The sequence below is a fragment of the Oncorhynchus masou genome, chromosome 25, assembly GCF_036934945.1.
Source record: "Oncorhynchus masou masou isolate Uvic2021 chromosome 25, UVic_Omas_1.1, whole genome shotgun sequence".
Lineage (NCBI taxonomy): Eukaryota > Metazoa > Chordata > Actinopteri > Salmoniformes > Salmonidae > Oncorhynchus > Oncorhynchus masou.
In genome coordinates, this window is record NC_088236.1 from 28,575,161 (window position 1) to 28,595,877 (window position 20,717).

The 20,717-nt window shown below is 42.4% G+C and overlaps 2 protein-coding genes across 2 annotated transcripts; one reads left to right on the forward strand and one right to left on the reverse strand.

Moving 5' to 3' along the window:
• Window positions 1–322: 322 nt before the first annotated feature.
• Window positions 323–5,398, reverse strand: LOC135514049 (ubiquitin carboxyl-terminal hydrolase 39-like). The gene is made up of 13 exons (XM_064937215.1): window positions 5,227–5,398; window positions 4,789–4,861; window positions 4,592–4,686; window positions 4,347–4,483; window positions 3,965–4,117; window positions 3,610–3,835; window positions 3,389–3,463; window positions 3,196–3,263; window positions 2,864–3,052; window positions 2,257–2,399; window positions 2,007–2,142; window positions 1,772–1,858; window positions 323–1,639 (listed from the first exon to the last, which is right to left on the reverse strand). The coding sequence occupies exons 1-13, from the start codon at window positions 5,273–5,275 to the stop codon at window positions 1,586–1,588; spliced, it is 1,485 nt and encodes a 494-aa protein (XP_064793287.1). The 5' UTR covers window positions 5,276–5,398; the 3' UTR covers window positions 323–1,585.
• A 231-nt stretch (window positions 5,399–5,629) lies between these two features.
• LOC135514050 (UPF0561 protein C2orf68 homolog) lies at window positions 5,630–9,553 on the forward strand. Its single transcript, XM_064937216.1, has 4 exons — window positions 5,630–5,853; window positions 6,697–6,812; window positions 6,901–7,046; window positions 8,871–9,553. The coding sequence occupies exons 1-4, from the start codon at window positions 5,744–5,746 to the stop codon at window positions 8,991–8,993; spliced, it is 495 nt and encodes a 164-aa protein (XP_064793288.1). The 5' UTR covers window positions 5,630–5,743; the 3' UTR covers window positions 8,994–9,553.
• The last annotated feature ends 11,164 nt before the right edge of the window (window positions 9,554–20,717 follow it).

The following is a 20,717-nucleotide window of genomic DNA, read 5'->3' on the forward strand; positions in this document are numbered from 1 at the left end:
TCTGTCCCTGAACAGGCAGTTAACCCACTGTTCCTTGAAAATAAGAATTTGTTCTTAGCTGACTTGCCTAGTAAATCAACCTCACTGTCTATAATCCCCAGACCAATACTCTTGTAGATTGACTGTCCCAGTGACAACCGTGGTGTGATTGTGTGTAGAGTGACAGTCTTCTCTTAGTCAGTATATCGGCTATTTGTCACTGTCTGCTCCAGACAGCTGATGTGTGTGTTGCGAAAACCTCTCAGGCATAAGTAAACTAGATCTGCCATGGTTTACTATCTGATACAATAACCCAAACTACAAGTAAATAAGCAAACTAGAGCATAGTACAAGCCATGGTTTATTATCTGAAAAACAACACTACCCACATCAATGTTTTGGTATAGTGCATTATATCTGATCTGGTTTTATTTTCATTTTGATACAACTCCAGATGGTAGACTTCTACCAGAAGGTCATGAGGAACTAGAGCTGAAAACCACACCCAGAGATCTCCCTTCATGGAAGCTATGATGAATTATCTGCATTTATTAACTGCTAAGTGTGTTTAAGAATGTCACATGTTAATGACTGCACTGTTGCCTTAATTTGTCTGTACATTTAATAGGTATTATATTGCACTGTTGAGCAATTTGAGAAAAATGTCTGTACATTTCCTTCATTAGATTTGTACTTGTGGTAGGCTAATGGTGTAGCACTGAGATTATTTGATGGTGTCAGGTTTGATTTTCACTGTGTGGGCCATTACGAGTACAGTAAGTAATTCATTCAAACATACTGTAAATGGTTGAGTTAAAAGAACTGTGGACATTTTTAAGCAGATATATCCACAAGCATAATACCTCATTTACATTAGAAATTGTTACTTTTCCCTGTTATCTGCAATAAAGTTATTCATATAAAATCAGTCATAATCGGGGAAAACAAATATGGTACAGTAAATAAAGTGGTGAAGTGTCTTGAAGAAATATATTTGAGTGAACATATACCTCCTTTGATGGAGACATCCTTTTAACCAGTAATATGTCAATACATTGCCTTAGTTTGATATACAATGTTTAGGTTTGATTTTTATGATCTAAGTAATATTCATGTGTGAGTCCGAAGCATTTGTGTATACATGAGTATATTTATCCTATAATGTACTGCTTATAAAATGAAAATCTTTTTGTAACCTTCACTATTTGGTCATGTCTTATTCAAAATGTTGGAATTGTATTTACTTCCTTATTTCACAAATAAAAGACCCAACTATGGCTAAGACTAATAAATCAACACGTGTCAAATTGTGCAAAATCTTAAATAATATTAATGACTGAAAACAGAAATGCCAAAGCTGGTTTAATCTACCATTTACAGTTAAAAATGTAAGTGAAGAACAAAAAATAGTAAACATCATTGTTTTCGCTATAGCCAAAATCCTCAAATAAAATGTCTTGGTCCTCATGTGGTGTGGGCTTACCCTGAGGTCATATTGGACAGTATTCAAATCCACTGGATACTGTCTGACCACTAGCCAGCGAGTGACAGCTCTTTCCTGTACAATCAATCTTTAAATATGATCAATGCTCATGAAATGCCTCATTCATGCCCCAGTGTGGTTAGTTGTGTCATCTTCGCTCTCTCTTCTTTTCCAAATCTGGAACACAGAGAACCCACACATCAACACAATTGACAGTTAGTGGGAGTCAGTAACTTATCTAGACATAAACAGGTAAGTTAGAGAACAGCATATTGTATATTCAGTGATTAATGTAACAATAGAACTTACCTGAATGTAAGCCTCTGACAGTGTGATCATCTGGGGCAGGATATCTGTCACCTGCAGGTCCTGGAGCTCGTACCACTTTCCAGTGCCCTTCAGCGACAAAGACAGGCTCACATTAGCACCAATAACTGAACAGGATGAGTATTTTCTTTCACAATATCAAGAAATATTACACATCTAAAGCTTGTAGAGTTCACCAGAAAAAAAAAATATCCTAAAACACGCAGCTGTCACTTACATGATGCAGGACATGTATTCTGTATGCCCCCTCAGTGGGCTTCCCATCATGCACCACATTGGCCACCAGGTCATAGGTTGTGTTCTTCTCTGTGACCTGTGCTTCCTCTGTCAGATACTCACGAAGGTCTACGTTCCTGATCAAGGAGCAAATGCAAGGGGTCAGTCAAAAACACACACAGAATCATAAGGCTGAGCACAACGCAAAATTACAACTGAGTATATGGGGAAAGTATGCAACAGTCTCTTACGTGATGGGGAAGTTGACAATGGTGGGGTTCTTCTCCACAAAGAAATTGTTCTTGGTAAACCTCTTGATGCAGAAGATGAGATAGGGGGGCAGCTTGAGCAACTGGAACCTCTTGAGGAAATTCTCTTTGTATGTTTTATACTCCTAAAAGCAAACAGGAGGGTTCAGAGGAAAGGTCAAAGAAGAGGTGATCAAATCTCTTTCAAACAGAAGCTGGAGTCTCACAGGCAAACATTCTAAATCTTGTCTCGTTGACTCTGCTTTTGGAAGATTTTGCATTTGAATGGGAGCACTAGCATCATTACTTTTGTATCTTACGCTAGCAAGCTTGTTGCTAGTCTGAAATCTTTTCAGAAACACATCTGTTTGTAAATCCACCCATGCTAAATATTTGATTGGCTTGATAAGTGGCAACTCATCACTAGCTTACATCTTGATCACCGTATGCCACCCCTTTTTGTCATCTTCCCAAGGAGAATTTCCCCAGGCTTCCGGGAAAAAAATAATGTGAGAAACCTAGGCTTCCGAGGCTAGTTTCCATCTCACTTGATGGGCGAGATGGCTGTGCTGTTCATCTGAGCAAATTTAATTGAGTTTGAGGGCAGTACCTTCTCTGTGTTGCCATTGAACTTGGCCAGGATGTTGAAGAGGGGGACCTGTGGGATGATGAGCTGCTCCTTCTCATCCTTGTACAGCGGAGCTGTGGGGAGGTCAAGGGTCAAGAAGAGGAAGGTGGTGTCAGACATCTCCTCCTGGTACTCCTCCTTCAGAAGCAGAGCCACCTTCTCTTCTGGTGGCTGGAGAGAAAGGCATGTAAACATGGACAATTTAACAGTTCAAATATGTAATCATATTGAAGAGTCATGAATTCACAAATAAGGATTTAAACTGTGATACAATGTTGAAGTCTTTAACAAAGGGTTGACAATAAGCAACTTACCAAATCTGGGTGAGGAAGCTTCTTGGAGAAGATACGCATGGAACCCTGGAACACTTTGGTAAGGCTTGCTATAATGGCAATAGGAGAGCGGGGGGAAAGAAGTGGGAAATATCTTTGTTAATCTCCCAGGTTGTACAATGAGGCAGAATACACTTCCCCAACATCATTCCCTCCACCTCCCACTGACACTCACAGGGTTTCTTCTTGGTTCCTCCCAGTGCGCCGTGCAGAGCATTCATGAACCATGACAGGAAGTCCACAGCATCCCCTGAAGGACAGACCAATCAGCAGCATAGCTTATTCACAACATAATGTGCAACACATACCAACATACATCTGACTGTACTAAAAATAAATTTGCTCTTGAGAATCAGGGCTCTGTGTCTCACTGAATGTGTTATAATAAAATCCTACCTTGCTTGGTGATCTGGAAGTTCTTCTTGCTGCACAGCACTACGGCCTGCAACATCTCGTGGGGCGACACATGGGCCTTGAAGTTCCGTGGGTTCCACAGCTTGCGCATCAGCTCACCGAATCGCTGCACCAGCAGGAACATGATGTCACCCGGCGGCCTACGGATGCCGCAGTAATTCTCCTCTTCCAAAAAGTAGTTCCGCAGTGGGGGCACATTGGACAGGGCCTGAAAGGATAAAAACAGTTCACCAAAATCAACATGAATGATCATCACACAGGAAAATGTTTAGCAGCATGTGAATGGTGAGATGTCAGATTCACCAGTGGATACTCTTGTGTTGGATGACAGTCTTACCTGCAGCACCACATTAGCGTAGTCATTAGCCTTGATGTTGTTGAGCCCTACAATGCCAGGCAGATAGGTGGTGCCATCATAGGCTCGATACAGCTTTCCCTGCTTATCCAATCCAGAGATGTGCTGTCTGGTGAATGTGGGCTTCAGTACATACTAAAACACAAAGAAAAATACATTACCACCACTATATAACGTTAGACACATACCACTGGATGATTGTATAAACCATGACTGAACAAGAACTGTTAAAAAGCTATAATTCAGAACTATCAGTTTAGAACTATCAGTTTATCAATCAGTGCCTGTTTGAATTGATGCATCTGACACATGTTCTTTCTGATTACAGAGCTAATGTGTGCACCACCCATCTCTGTAGACTCACTGTGATGTCTTCCAACGATGAGTCAATGATCTCGTAGTTATCTGGTAGACAGTAGAACTTGAGGGTGTGCAGATTGAGGAACACATGGTGGGTGAACTGCACACTGTGAGTGTAGGCATGGGACTTCAGACCTCTACCTGGAATATACATTGCATTGGTTTCGGCCTAGATCAAAACATTTCTGAACACTTCTCAGGTAGAGGTGGGGGGACAACAACGTTAATCTGAAGTATTGGATAATTTACCTTGGAAGTACTTCCCACAGATGAGACAGGCGTATACATTGATGTGGGAGAGGGAAATGGAGCATAGCTTCTCAAAATCGAAGTCCAGTACACTCCTGAAGACAAATGTGTGTGTTAGAGGTGATTTACACAAAGAGTACACATTCAACAAATGCCTTATCTTGTGCATCTTCCATGTTAAGGCCAGTTGACTTTACCTATTGATTGTGTCGAGGTAGGGACAATGGCGACTTCTGCGGTCCTCGGACGAACGGCCAATTTTCACAGGTACTGTGTAAGACAAAGAACAATTTCAACAAATAATTAAGTGTAGCTAAATGTTAACTAACAATGACAATCGTATCTAGCTAGGTAACGTTAGCTAACACAGCTCGTTCTTTTTACAGGAAACCTCTGCTCTGGCGGCAAACAATAACGCACCTAGGAAAAACACGTTTGATGCTTGAATGGGGTCTTGGCTAGCTAACAATAATTAGCCAGCTAGAGCTAGCTACTAACATTGTGATTTAGGCTAACTTAGCAGCTAACCTAGCTAGCTACACGTTTAGAAATAAACGGCAACGTTCGTTTGTTATTATAGCGTGTGACTATCTAGAGTTCGCTTATACAAGTTTTAAAATATGTTGGCTAGCTACCTTCATCGTCTTCCAAGTCAATTTCTCGCTCCCGTTTTACAGATACCATAGCGTTAATCTTTGTTGTGTATGGAGAAAATGTATAGTTAACTAGCTAAAGCCACTGGTGAGTTTATTTCGCTAACTAGCAAGCTCGCCAAAACACGCAAACGCCAGACTACAATATCAAAATGGCCAACCAGAGTGTACCCCAAGTTTTCACGTTTACTCTGGCAAAAACCGAACGGTTGAGATTGAATAATGTTGGCCGTTTTTATGTGGGCATCTAACTTAACGCAGCTTTCACACATAGGTTATTATACAATTTAAATAATTAATTAATGAAGATTCAAAATGTGAGAAAATGATCATTTTCGGGGTAGAAACGTGATATTAAAAATAGACTATGAACAGGCTCGTAACTCCGTGTGCAATTCTAGTTGGACAGCAGCCCACTTTAAAAGCTTGATTAACGTTAAGATGCAGCTTGTTGTGATGTTGCGCATATAAAGAATTACTAAATCAATTATCAATCACGATGGAGATTTTGCGGGATGATGAAGAACACGAGCTCAAATATAAACGCACGGGTCGTTTGGACATGAGCCACGGTTTCTTACACCACATTCGAAGGAACCAGATTGCCAGGTGAATCACTAAACTTTGTTAATCTGAGCTAACACGTGGAGTGTATATTTTATCAATGTAATTCATTCTGAGCGCATGCAGATGTTCAATTTCGAGTGTTTTCTACATAATGTTGAAATTAATCGCTATTACGCCTAACCACTTCTACGCATGCGCACAAACATATAACAGAGACCTTCCGCTCATCAAAGGGATAGTGCAATACGGGTTCATTGGGACGTCCCTAACTATTACTAAAGACTGTATATTATATTGACAATATATACATGCTACCGCTCTAACAATGAAAATGGATATCCCAAAGATGGAAGGCAGGCGCGATCAGGTGGGACCATTCTAGCCAATGAGCGGGCAGATACGCGTGTGAACAACAGGCCGGAGAGATGGATAGAGGACTCATCTTTGTATCTGTGTCATTATATATCGAAGTTTATTTTTGTCGCATACACAGATTTGCAGGTGTAGCATAATGCTTGTGTACATAGCTCCAACAGTGCAGTTATAATGCCTAGCGATACAAACAATACACACAATCCAAAAAGTAAAAGGGAGAAATATCGGACTGAGTGATGTCTGATATATTGCTCATTCTGATATTAATTGATTTAAACTTTTTGGATTATGTGCGTATTGCTTGTCTATGACTTGGGTAGCAGGTGTCTTGGATGACAGGGAGCTCTGCCGCAGTGATGTACTGGGCCGTACGCACAACCCTCTCTCTGTATGTAGTGCCTTGCGGTCGGATGCCAAACATTTGCCATACCAAGAGGTGACGCAGCCAGTCAAGATGCTCTCTAAATGTTTTGATAGATTCTTTGCACTGACTTGTTTGATGTCTTGCAGAGATGATTATGATAAGCAGGTGAAGCAGGCCAATGAGCATCAGAGGCCCAGGCACACCACTACCTCCCGACTCCCCCGACGACCAGACATCCAAGTGTACCATCCTCGACGTGGAAGTAAGAAAACACTGCTGATAGTATGAACTCTTCTGTCAACTTGATGGAAGGCTCTGGTAAGTGGTGATTTGTATGTATATGTCTCCAGATGGATCTCAGCCAGGAGTGGGTGCAGAGACTGAGGAGTGGAATGAGAGTGGATCCAGTACAGAGCCAGAGACCCATGGAACTGAGCTCTTCTGGCTGGACTACCAGGCTGACTCTGGCCATGTCACCTCCTACATCGTACTCAAGGTCTGTCTATCAAATCAAGTTTATTGTCACGTTTATACACTGCATGGTCAAAAGTATATGGACACCTGCTAGTCGAACATCTCATTCCAAAATCATGGGCATTGATATGGAGTTGGTCCTCCCTTTGCTCCTATAACAGCCCCCACTCTTCTGGGAAGGCTTTCTACTAGATGTTGGAAAATTGCTGCGGGGACTGATGTTGGGCGATTAGGTTGGTGTTCCAATTCATCCCAAAATTCATCCCAAAGGTGTTCGATGGGGCTGAGTTCAGGGCTCTGTGCAGGCCAGGCAAGTTCTCAACAAACCATTTCTGTGTATGGGGGCATTGTCATGCTGAAACAGGAAAGGGCCTTCCCCAAACTGTTACCACAAAGTTGGAAGCACAGAATTGTCTAACGTCATTGTATGCTGTAGCATTAAGATTTCCCTTCACTGGAACTAAGGGGCCTGGCCCAAACCATGAAAAACAGTCCCAGAACATTATTCCTGCTCCACCAAACTTTACAGTTAGCACTATGCATTTGTGTAGGTAGCGTTCTCCTGGTATCTGCCAAACCCAGATTCGCACGTCTGACTGCAAGATGGTGAAGCGTGATTTACTACTCCAGAGAATGCATTTCCAGAGTCCAATGGCGGCGAGCTTTACAGCACTCCAGCTGACGCTTGGTATTGTGCGGCTACTCGGCCATGGAAATCCATTTCATGAAGCTCCCGGTGAACAGTTCTTGTGCTGATGTTGCTTCCAGGGGAAGTTTGGAACTCAAAAGTGAGTGTTGCAACTGAGGACAAAATATTTTTTTATGAGCTTCAGCGGTCCTGTTCTGTGAGCTTGTGTGGCCTACCACTTCGTGTCTGAGACGTTGTTACTCTTAGACTTTTCCACTTCACAATAACAGCACTTACAGTTGACCAGGGCAGAAATTTGATGAACTGGCTTATTGGAAAAGTGGCATCCTATGACGGTGCCACGTTGAATGTCACAGCTCTTCAGTATGGGCCATTCTACTGCCAATGTTTGTCTATGGAGATTGCATGACCGTGTGCTCGTTTATTTTATTTTTTTATACACCTGTCAGCAACGGGTGTGGTTGAAATAGCCGAATCCACTAATTTGAAGGGGTGTCCAAATTATTTTGCCCATATAGTGTAGTTTCAACACCTTCAGCAGAGTTTTCACACTTTTTCAAGTGTCCTATGTTACAACGGTTGTGTATAATCTTGAATGCGGTTTGGTTAAAACCGCATTCCAGCCGGTGTCTACTTCACAAGTTACCACGTGCTAAATCTATGACGTTAAAATGCCTATTTACCATGTTTCATCTGACTGCGCAATCCACTGTCTCATCAACCCAGCTGACAATTTATAAACTTGATCTCCACTAGAGAAAAACATTAGACATTCTCTCTCATATCCTTTAGACAAACATTTTGTTTTCAACAGCGGAGATTTGTATAAACCTTGCTGTCTTTCTCAGACATTTGCAACTATGTTTCAATATTTAAATTCAATCTCCAGCTGCCCCATAGTAATTAATGTGAAAGGCAAGCAGCCTTTCTCAGCCAGTCTAAATCGTGTGTGTAGGTGTGTGAGAGATTTAAAAAAAGGTACAACTAAATGACGTTAAGCTAGTTTGCAGTCTTTCCAGCATCAGTTTGAAGTGATTGTCAACAACACAGCTGACAAGCTGCTCTGAACAACAGTCCTGTCTTCGTCTCGGGTCTAATATCCATACCAATATATCCTCCAAACATTGTCTTCTCTGGCATTATCACTTAAATATTTTGTGTCCTCGTCATGACCCCTGTGCTCCATCTGTCTCTTAGGAGGATAAGCCAGAGAGGGTGGTGGAGCGCGTAGCGGAGGAGAATGTTCTGGACTCCACCATGAGGATGGCACTGCAGGCCCGGCTTCGAAAAGAAATGGATAAACGGCGGAACAAACGCTAAAGGAGGAGAATGGAGTTGACAAACGGGTGAGGAGGACCAAGAAGCCTCTGTTTACCCTCTGGCCAACCTTCTCCCTGTATGTAAAGACTGCTAGTAGCTGAGGACTACTGTGGACCCTCATCCTAAGAGACTGTAAGCCAGGATCCAAGTGACTTCACACAGCCAAGCCGTCCCCTCTGTGGGGAATAGATTGACTTACAGAATGGTAGAAATGGATCTGACCTCATGGCTCCTCTATTGGACTGGCATTGGCTGTCAACCTGCTCCAAAGGACCTAGCTGATACAACCTGGACCTCTCTCTGGGCCACACCAGGCCTTAACTATAACCCCCTCCCCCCACCTTTGACCATTAGGCTGTAGAGCAAATCCTTTGGTCATAGCTGTTCTGTTTTTATTGTGTTTGTTACAAATGTGCCGTGGTCATGACTTCACTCTATTCTAATTTATTTTTGATTGGCCTATATTTTCGGATACTTTATTTTTGATAATGTACATATATGGAGAGGTCCTTATTGTTTTAGTATTACATACTGTATATTAAATATAGTTATTTTCCAAAGGGGTTTATTGGCCTTTTATTCACAAAAGGTGGTTGGTTGTATGCAGATTAGTGTATACAGTTTTGGTAAAGGTGTTCAATATTGTATGTTAATCGATCTCCTTCTCTTACGCAATTCCAGGTCAATGTTTTAATTTACGACCTGGGTGATGGGAGTACCATTAGTGTTGGGGAGAAGGTCATTGTTATGGTTAAAATTCTAGATGATGCGCTTCATGCAATCTTAAATGACATGGCCAGATTAGACTCTAGTGCAGGGCTCTCCAACCCTATTCCTGGAGGGCTACCAACCTGTAGGTTTTCACTCCAACTGATAAAACTGAATCAGGTAAATAGCCCTTATGCATTCCATGACCGACTGTTCAAAGCACGCTTCCTACCGGTGTGGCAATTTCCGGTGGCGCATACTATAGATGAGTCAGTCTAGTTATTGACGAGATAACATAAAGGTAGTAGTATTTTTTTTTTTTAAACTAGGTGTCTTCAGGACTTGCCTCAAATATAATTTTAATGATTTACATCAAATTATTAAATCAGCCAACGAGACTCCAGCTAGCAAGAATGAAAATTAGTTCAAGGTGTGTCTATGCAGCTTCCTATATACACACACAACTATGAAGTTGAGTACCAGGTCAGTGACAGATATAGCTAGCTACAATCATGCTAGCTAGCTAATTTAACTAGTAACTGTAGCTAGCTAGTTACTTTGTAAAATTTGTAACGCTGACAGAATCTACCTGAGTGTATTTTTGTTAGATTTCTTAAATTATGCTTGCTAGCTATATTTCCTAGCTAAAAATGACAACAATGTATCTTTGTTAGATACATTGACGATTGGAGATCACCATGAGTGCCTGTCACAGGTTCATGAGGAAGAGTGAAAACTCACAGCATGAGAGTAGGGAAAGATTATAGATGGCTACTAGCGACCTTGTTAAACATCTCCTGTGGGACACTGTCATCATGGTATGTTGGAGACAGTGTCAACATTTACTCTTATTAGATCTTAATGATGGATCCCAATTTTGAATTGCACACTTAACAGATTATTTGGTAAAGATCTGTTGATGCAGTGTTTGGTAATTGTGTTACTGAGACACAATGTATTCCTGTATAGTTCAATGAGCCTCTAGTTAAGAAGACCAGACACTACTATATGTTTATTATTTATAAGCCACATCATTCTTGTTTCTCACTTCAGTCTTTCATCACACTTCACATATGGTGTTAAAGCACTCTACCAGTGATAGTGGTCCATAGCCACTGCTCCTGTGTTGCAGGAAGTTTTATGTGCAGTCATCTGGTGGCCCTTCTTTACCAGACAGCGCACTACTCTCAACTAAACATTCCTGCTGCACCACCAGTTCACAGCTGCACAGACACAGAACAGCGTTGGCACAAGCCAAGAACACTGAGTCCATATCCATAAAAAAATGCACGTGAAAAGTATTCAGCCAATTGTATTCCATCTTGCATTCTGGTTATTCTGTGTTTACTTGATTTCTTTCCCCTAAACTCATTGCCTAATTAAAGCCAATACAAGCTCCACATAAAAAGATTCACTATAACACAATTTATTGATGCATGTCATAGATAATTGGTTCATTTTGCTGCTAGCAAATAAACACATTTATGCTGGCTTGGCCCATGGTCTGACCAAAGGTCCGTGTTGATAGTTGACCAACAGGCATACCACTACAAATAATTGGTTGAAGCTGCCTGAGATGGTCAGGGGGATGACTGTGTCAAACAGCTTGTGTTCCTTTACTCCACGGATCATTCTTTCAACATGCACTCTCAGCCTGGCAATGGATTGGGTCTCCCTAACCTCATGCGCTGGCATCTGTGTGTCTTGACAGAAAGGCTGGCCAGTAGACCTTGCACGGACCAATGTCGTCTACGAGAAAGCCCTTATCCACCATAATGGCCATGTCATGGGTGAGTAAGGAAATAATAAAGCTCTACATCGACTGGGAAACTATGGGAGCTCACAATACCATTGCATTTTGATGAAACTGAACACAGGCACTGAACAATGTTCATTAGCACCTCCTTCGCAGTCAGGAATGCATCAACGAAAGTTGGTTAGCTAGTAAGCTAATGATATAAACCAATAGTGGAAATCGCTCTGGAAGTCAGCACCCCAGTAGGAAGTCAAATAGAATGTGGGAGGCGGTATAATGCATAGAGCCTATTACAACTGGGGTTGGAGGGAACTTACAGGAGGGTAGCTCACCAGGAACGGGGTTGACGAGTCCTGCTCTTGTGTATGTTAGGGCTGTGCGTTCTGTTCACTCTATATCTGATTCAGAGGGGTTGGGTTAAATGCTGAAGTCACATTTCAGTTGAATGCATTCAGTTGCACAACCGACGAGGTATCCCCCTTTGCCGTCCCTATGTAATGTGAAAATAACTTCTCTAGGGGCAATATGTTTTGTCACTAGGGGGCAGCATATACCATTACTACTTCGACAAGGCGCTGAAATCGTCTAGCTTGAGGGCAAATAGACTAAATTGATCCACAGAGCCCATTACCAACTTGTATTTTCTATCCATTCTACCTGCTGATGCTCTTACACCATTCTCACTGTTTCTCTTTCAGCAGGGACAGGAGTGAGAGTTTCGTCTAGGTGTACACTAATTCGGGTTTAATGCCCTCAAACATTCAGACCCATCAAATAACTTTTTATTTTTATTTTGGAGCCTTTTGGTTACTCATTTTGGGAAAATTGACTGTAGCATGGACAGGTTGTTTAACCTTGTGTAACTAGAGTCAATCATTGAGCCAGAGTGATAGGATCCTACAGCCTTCACGACTAGAGTTGTGGCACACAAACCTCCATCCATACCACAGGCCTACTGACACTAATGCAAGTGTGGAAACTTTATTAGAGATTAGATCTACAACTAAACATTTTTTTTTCTCCCCCAGAGTACAACTGTAGTACAACTTGTTCCCATGGGACTCACACCTAAAGACAAAACGAGGGGGATTGGACCTAACATTGTAAAACTGCTGACTCTGACCTTTGGTGGGAGATTAATTCATTGTTTTCAGCAATGCATGAAAATATGCCAATTATCCCAGGACCACATGCCTTGCCTGCCACTGTTACTACTCACGCCCAACCTCTCAATTCAAGCCCCATTCTCATGCCTCTCGCTGCGTTTACACAGGCATCCCAATTCTGATTCACCATTCACAACAGCTCTTTTTTATCAAAGCTGCTCGGATTTGTCAAATTACCAATTAGGGGGAAAAATATCAGAATTGGGCAGCCTTACCAGAGATACTGGGCATTCCTCAGCTGAGCCGAGGTGACACAACAACCAGGGACTGGTTCAAAATAGGGGAGGGTTGTTAAGAACACCTTCCTAATATTGAGTTACACAGCCTCAATTCGTCAGGTCATGGACTCTACAAGATGTTGAAAGCGTTCCACAGGGATGTTGGCCCATGTTGTCTCCAATGCTTCCCACAGTTGTGTCAAGTTGGCTGGATGTCCTTTGGGTGGTGGACCATTCTATATAGAAATGGGAAAGCTGGAATGGCGCTGGAAGGGGATGGCTGACGTTTTACAGGCTCCTTACCAATTGTGCTATTTTTGTGTTTTTTTCCCGCCTTGTTTAGTAACTTATTTTGTACATGTTTCTGCCACCGTCTCTTATAATTGAAAATAGCTTCTGGATATCAGAACAACGATTACTCACCTCGAGCTGGACAAAGATTTGTTCTTTAACGAGTTGAACATGAAGGATTTTAATGCTGCTTCCAGACCAGGCCTAAATCCCCATAAATTGCAAGAAGAGAAGATGCCGATACAGGGTATGCAGATCCGGGTGCCTTGTGAGAATTCGTTGGCGAGAGGGTAACCCGCCTCTACAGTCCGTCCTATTGGCCAACATGCAATCATTGGAGAATAAACTGGAAGACCTCCGTTCGAGACTCTCCTACCAACTGGACATTAACTGTATGTTATGTTTCACCGATTCTTGGCTGAATGACGACGTGGCTGGGTTTTCCGTGCTTCGGCAAGACAGAAGAGCTACCTCCGGTAAGACGAGGAGTGGGGGTCTATGTATATTTGTAAAAAATTAGCTGGTGCACAAAATCTAATATTAAAGAAGTATTGAGGTTTTGCTCGCCTGGGGTAGAGTACTTCATGATAAGCTGTAGACCACACTATTTACCAAGCATTTTCCTCTATTTTTCGTAGCTGTTTATTTACCGCCACAAACTGATGCTGGCACTAAAGACTGCACCCTAGGCGCTATATAAGGCCATAAGGAAAACGCTGATCCAGAGGTGGCGCTGCTAGTGGCCAGGAACTTTAATGCAGGATAACTTACATTTACATTACATTACATTTAAGTCATTTAGCAGACGCTCTTATCCAGAGCGACTTACAAATTTTAAATCTGTTTTATCTCATTTCTACCAGCATGTCACATGTGCAACCAGAGGGAAATAACTCTAGACCACTTTTACTCCACACACAGATGTGTACAAAGCTCTCCCTCGCCCTCCATTTGTCAAATCTGACCATAATTATATCCTCCTGATTCCTGCTTACATGCAAAAACTAAAGTAGTCAGATGAGGGAGATGCTAATCTACAAGAGTATTTTGCTAGCACAGACCGGAATATGTTCCGGGATTCATCTGATGACATTAGAGTATACCACATCCAGTCACCGGCTTTATCAATAAGTGCATTGATGACGTCGTCCCCACAGTGACTGTGTGTACATACCAGAAGCCATGGATTACAGGCAACATCCGCACTGAGCGAAAGGGTAGAGCTGCCACTTCAAGGAGCGGCACACTAACCCAGATGCTTACAAGAAATCCTGCTATGCCCTCCGACGAACCATCAAACAGGCAAAGCGTCAATACAGTACTAAGATTGAATCGTACTACACCGACTCTGACGCTCGTTGGATGTGGCAAGGATTGCGAACTATTACAGACTACAAAGGGAAGCCAAGCTGCTCAGTGACAAGCGTGTACCAGACGAGCTAAATTACTTCTATGCGTGATTCGAGGCAAGCAACAAGAAAGCATGCATGAGAGCACCAGCTGTTCTGGATGAATGTGTGATCAGGCTCTTCGTAGCTGATGTATGTCTAATACCTACATGTTTCAAGCAGACCACCATAGTCCCTGTGCCCAAGAACGGCAAGGTAACCTGCCTAAATGACTACCGACCCGTAACACTCACGTCTGTAGCCATGAAGTGCTTTGAAAGGCTGGTGATGGCTCACATCAACACCATCTCAGAAACCCTAGACCCACTCCAATCTGCTTACCGCCCCAACAGATTCACAGATTGCGCAATCTTTATTGCACTCCACACTGTCCTTTCTCACCTGGACAAAAGGAACACCATGTGAGAATGCTATTCATTGACTACAGCTCAGTGTTCAACACCATAGTGCTCTCAAAGCTCAGCACTAAGCTTATGACCCTGGGACTAAACACCTGCAACTGAATCCTGCACTTCCTGATGGGCTGCCCCTAGGTGGTAAGGGTAGGCAACAACACATCTGCCACGCTTATCCTCAATACGGGGCCCCTTGGGTGTGTGCTTAGTCCCCTCCTGTACTCCCTGTTCACCCACGACTGCATGGCCAAGCACGACTCCAACACCATTAAGTTTGCAATCGACACAATGGTGAAAGGCCTGATCACTGACAACAATGAGACAGCCTATAGAGAGGAGGTCAGAGACCTGGCAGTGTGTGGTGCCAGGACTATATAACAGTGCATTTTTATCTCAGCCCTATGGCAAAATGTGTCAAATTTAAGGATATTTGCTTTAAAACTGCAAAATGTTCTGACGCATGACAAAATGTGCAGCATGGCATTATGAAACTGCACAATTTCCCCTCTGCCCCAATGGAAAAATGTGTTGAAATGCAGGAAGTTAGCTGTCCCCCCCCCCCAAATGTTTTCATAAATAACAAAAATGTTTAGATTGGGAGGCTTCCCCTTATCCTTATGCTGTGTTTTCAAAATACACCTCGAGAGGCATAAGTCATGTCAAACTATAGAATTGCAGAAATTGTATCCCCCAATGTCTACACCACAATTTCGCCACAGTGCAGACTCCGGTGTCTGGTCGGACAATGGTGGTATATTCATCTGTGCGTACTTTTAACGCTTGGTTGTAAATGTCAAAAGTGTTCCATTCATTTGTCACCATGAATTGTTTTAGTTTGTTTGCCTGCACAGGGTTTCCTGATTTGGAATGAATGAATGAATGAATTAACCACCTCTTTGTTGCAAGTCTGATTTAGAAAGCAGAGCAGACATCTGAACATGGTGCAATAACTGAGGATTATGTGACTCCCATTCCTTCCTCATCTTTGACTGGTTTTGTAAGTTCTGTAAGTTTTGTAAGTTCAATTAGCATATTACAAAACTGTGAAAAGCAGTTAAACCAATGTCAGAAATTCAGGTGTTATATAAAAGGTTCACATGTTAAGACAAGACTCCATGACTGGTTAGACAATACTCCTCCAGCAATGACAGGATTGTATAAATAAAATAGTGTAACTCCATTATTTAAAAATACTGGATGAGATCAAGAGATTGCAAAGATATCAAAAGTTTCTCGTAGAATTTACATTCAAATATGTTGTAAAAATGAATTATGGTTTGATGGTTCACATACAGTAAGTAACTGCATTGCATTATCAATTGCAATTTTTGTAGCTGAAAAAGTTGCCCTGGGAACACAAACCTATGGGCTTTAAATGGTAGTGGAGACAGAGATTTAAATGAGTGCCATCCAGACAGACTTGTAGGCTTACTCCTCGGTCACCATGCAGGGGGAGATGGATTATCAGACAATCATACAGTGTATTCAGACCCCTTCACCTTTTCCACATTGTTACGTTACAGCCTTATTCTAAAATTGTTTAAATTGAGGAAAAAAACAATCTACACACAATACCCCATAATAAAAAATCAAAAACAGGTTTTTAGAATTTGAAATAGCACATTTACATAAGTATTCAGACGCTTTACTCAGTACTTTGTTGAAGCCCCTTTGGGAGTGATTACAGCCTCGAATGCTACAAGTTGGCAGACCTGTATTTGGGGAGTTTCTCCCATTCTTTGCAGATCCTCTCAAGCTCTGTCAGGTTGGATGGGGAGTGTCACTGCACAACTATTTTCAGGTCTCTCCAGATATGTTAGATTGGGTTTAAGGCCGGGCTCTAGCTGGGCCACTCAAGGACATTCAGAGACTTGTCCCGAAGCCACTCCTGCGTTGTCTTGGCTGTGTGCTTAGGGTTGTTGTTCTGTTGGTTAGAAGGTGAACCTTCGCCCTGGTCTTAGGTCCTGAGCAGATTTCCCTCAAGGATCTCTCTGTACCCTGCTCCTTTCATCTTTCCCTCGATCCTGACTAGTCCCCCAGTTCCTGCCGCTGAAAAACATCCCCACAGCATGATACTGCTGCCACCATGCTTCACTGTTAGGATGGTGCCAGGTTTCCTCCAGGTGTGACACTTGGCATTCAAGCCAAAGAGTTCAATCTTGGTTTCATCCGACCAGAGAATGTTATTTCTCATGATCTGAGAGTTCTTTAGGTGCCTTTTGGTTAACTCCAAGAGGGCTGTCATGTGCCTTTTACTGAGGAGTGTCTTTCGTCTGGCCACTCTACCATACAGGCCTGATTTGGTCGAATGCTGCAGAGATGGTTGTCCTTCTGGAAGGTTCTCCCATCTCCACAGAGGAACTCTGAAGTTCTGTCAGTGACCACTGGATTCTTGGTCACCTCCCTTGCTCAGTTTGGCCAGGCAGCCAGCTCTAGGAAGAGTCTTGGTGGTTCCAAACTTCTTCCATTTAAGAATAATGGAGGCCACTATGTTCTTGGCGACCTTCAATAGTGCACAAATGTTTTGGTATCCTTCCCCAGATCTGTGCCTCGACACAATCCTGTCTCAGAGCTCTACGGACAAATCCTTCGACCTCATGGCTTGGTTTCTGTTCTGACATGCACCGTCAACTGTGGGACCTTATTTGGAAAGGCACACACCTGTCTATATAATGTCCAATCAACTGAATTTACCACAGGTGGACTCAATTGTAGAAACAGCTCAATGATGATCAATGGAAACAGGATGCACCTGAGCTCAATTTCGAATCTCATAGCAAAGGGTCTGAATACATATGTAAATAAGGTATATGTTTACATTTGCAAACATTTCTAAAAACCTGTTTTCACTTAGTCTATTGTGTGTAGATTGATGAGGAAAATGCTTTATAAATCAATTTTAGAATAAGGCTGTAACATAAAAAAATGTGGAAAAGGGGAAGTGGTCTGATTACTTTCCGACTGCATTTGTAGAGCCCTATGGGAACTTGTCAAAAGTAGTGCACTATATAGGGGCTAGGGTGCCATTTGGAACACACAACAATGAGATTTCTCTACATACCGAAACCTCAATGTAAATGGGACAATATTTTCACATTGCACATCTTTTAGTTGGCTCATTAAATGCTTTCAATATTTGTGTAAGAATTTCAAAAATATATAGTTGGTTGGTGGTTTTTAAGTCTCTGACATTTGGAGCTATTGACATTTAAAAATATTGTGTAATTTACTGATGGTCCCGAACCAGCCCCATAGGGATATTGAATGTCAAACCAAATTGACCATGGTCATAACGATGGGGTCATGTGCAGCTGCGCTCTGAATGGATGATTACTTGGGTGCTGCTAGCTGTGGGCAGGATGGAAATAAACCCAACTCAAGGAGAACTGTTACGGCACCCTTCGTTCTGTGCCATACCATTTTTTTCCAATCATATTGCAAATCTCAGTTTTGGACGAGACTGACTTTATGACCAAAATTATCCTGTTTACACTTTGCAGTCAATTTTGACACGAGAATAAATGTTTCATACTCATAACGATGGCACATAGGCTGTTTTAAAAAGTTGAAATTTATTTTTTTGGGGGGTAGTCTTTTAAAAAAAAAACATTTTCTGTTGCTTCTGCAGAACTCTTGGAATCTGTCCTCTGGCAAAGTGAGCATCAACCTCATAGAATTACATTATAATAACAATCTGTCCGCATCATCACTGTTACTTACTGCTTCCCTGTGACACCAAATAAAACGTTGACATTCAATGGCCTTTAATAACTCATCTCTCTCCCTTTTAATGACTCAATGTCAACTCCAGGAACCTCTAGGTTTGCCCAAGCACATTTTTACGGATCATGAGGTAGTACATTACTACAGTTACACTGTACTAACCAGGGACCATGAATAGCTTCTATTCTCAAGTTACTCATGTGACCAGTGTCCAAACTGTCTGCCACAAATTGACTACACTCCACAGCTGCTGTCTACTCACACTACCCAAGTACTTACTTGGTAAGTACTTAGTACTTGGCTTACTCAAACTTCTATTTTTAACTCACACTCATTGTTAGATTGCTGGGGTTTGCACTATGACAGCCTCAATCCACCATGGACATGTTCACTATTAGATATACAATACCTCCCACAAGATAAGAGACACAAAAAACACCTACACTATATGTACAAAAGTATGTGGACGCCCCTTCAAGTTAGTGGATTTGGCTATTTCAACCAAACCCGTTGCTGACAGGTGTATAAAATCGAGCACACAGCCATGCAATCTCCATTGACTAACATTGGCAATAGAATGGCCTTATTGAAGAGCTCAGTGACTTTCAACGTGGCACTGTCATAGGATGTTCCAATAAGTCAGTCCAAATGTCTGCCCTGCTACAGCTACCCTGGTCAACTGTAAGTGCTGTTATTGTGAAGTGGAAAAGTCTCGGAGCAACAACGACTCAGCCACAAAGTGGTAGGCCACACAGGCTCACAGAACGGGACTGCCGAGTGCTGAAGCGCTTAAAAATCCTCTGTCATCGTTTGCAACACTCCCTACTGAGTTCCAAACTGCCTCTGGAAGCAACGTCAGCACAATAACTGTTCATCAGGAACTTCATGAAATGGATTTCCATGACCGAGCAGCCTAAGATCACAAACCTAAGATCACCATGCACAATCCCAAGCGTCAGCTGGAGTGGCGAAAAGCTCGCCGCCATTGGACTGGAGCAGTAGATGCGTGTTCTCTGGAATGTTGAATCACACTTCACCATCTGGCAGTCCGACGGATGAATCTGGGTTTGGCAGATGCCAGGAGCACAGTGACTGTCCAAATGCATAGTGCCAACTGTAAAATTTGGTGGATGAGGAATAATGGTCTCGGTTGTTTTTTTTCATGGTTCGGGCTAGGCCCCTTAGTTCCAGTGAAGGGATATCTTAACGCTACAGCATACAATGACATTCTAGACGATCCTGTGCTTCCAACTTTGTGGCAACAGTTTGAGGAAGGCCCTTTCCTGTTTCAGCATGACAATGCCCCCATGCACAAAGCGAGATCCATACAGAAATGGTTTGTCAAGATCGGTGTAGAAGAACTTGACCGTTCTGCACAGAGCCCTGACCTCAACCCCATCAAACACCTTTGTGAGCCAGGCCTAATCGCCCAACATCAGTGCCCGACCTCACTAATTCTCTTGTGGCTGAATGGAAGCAAGTCGCCGCAGTAATGTTCCAACATCTAGTGGAAAGTCTTCCCAGAAAGTGGAGGCTGTTATAGCAGCAAAGGGGGGACCTACACCATATTAATACCCATAATTTTGGAAGGAGATGTTCAACATGCAGGTGTCTAGATACTTTTGGTCATGTAGTGTATATGTGACCAACAACTATGAATGTAGTTTCAGTCATACCTGAAAGGGTTAGTGGAAGAGTGTTTCAATCAAGCCTGAACCACCTTTGTGCCAGAACAATTCCACAGTTGTTGGCCTTCTCTTGAAGGGGTGAATTGTTATAAAACTATACTGTAGGTAAATGTGTCACCTTGGGAAGTGTTTTCTCTAGGAGTTAGACAAGTAAGGGACAGACTAACTAACTCTGGTGACATGGCAACAACTGAAAGTAAACAAAGAGGTGAAAGGACAGTACATGTGTGTGACAGGTTTATAGAGCCTTAGAGATGAGACTAAACAATGCTGTGTAGAGGATGTATCAGGAAACCTATGGAAATTGTTATTTTACATTCTGGTACATTCTTAGCTCACAGACTTTGATATGAAGGGTTGGTGGCTAAAG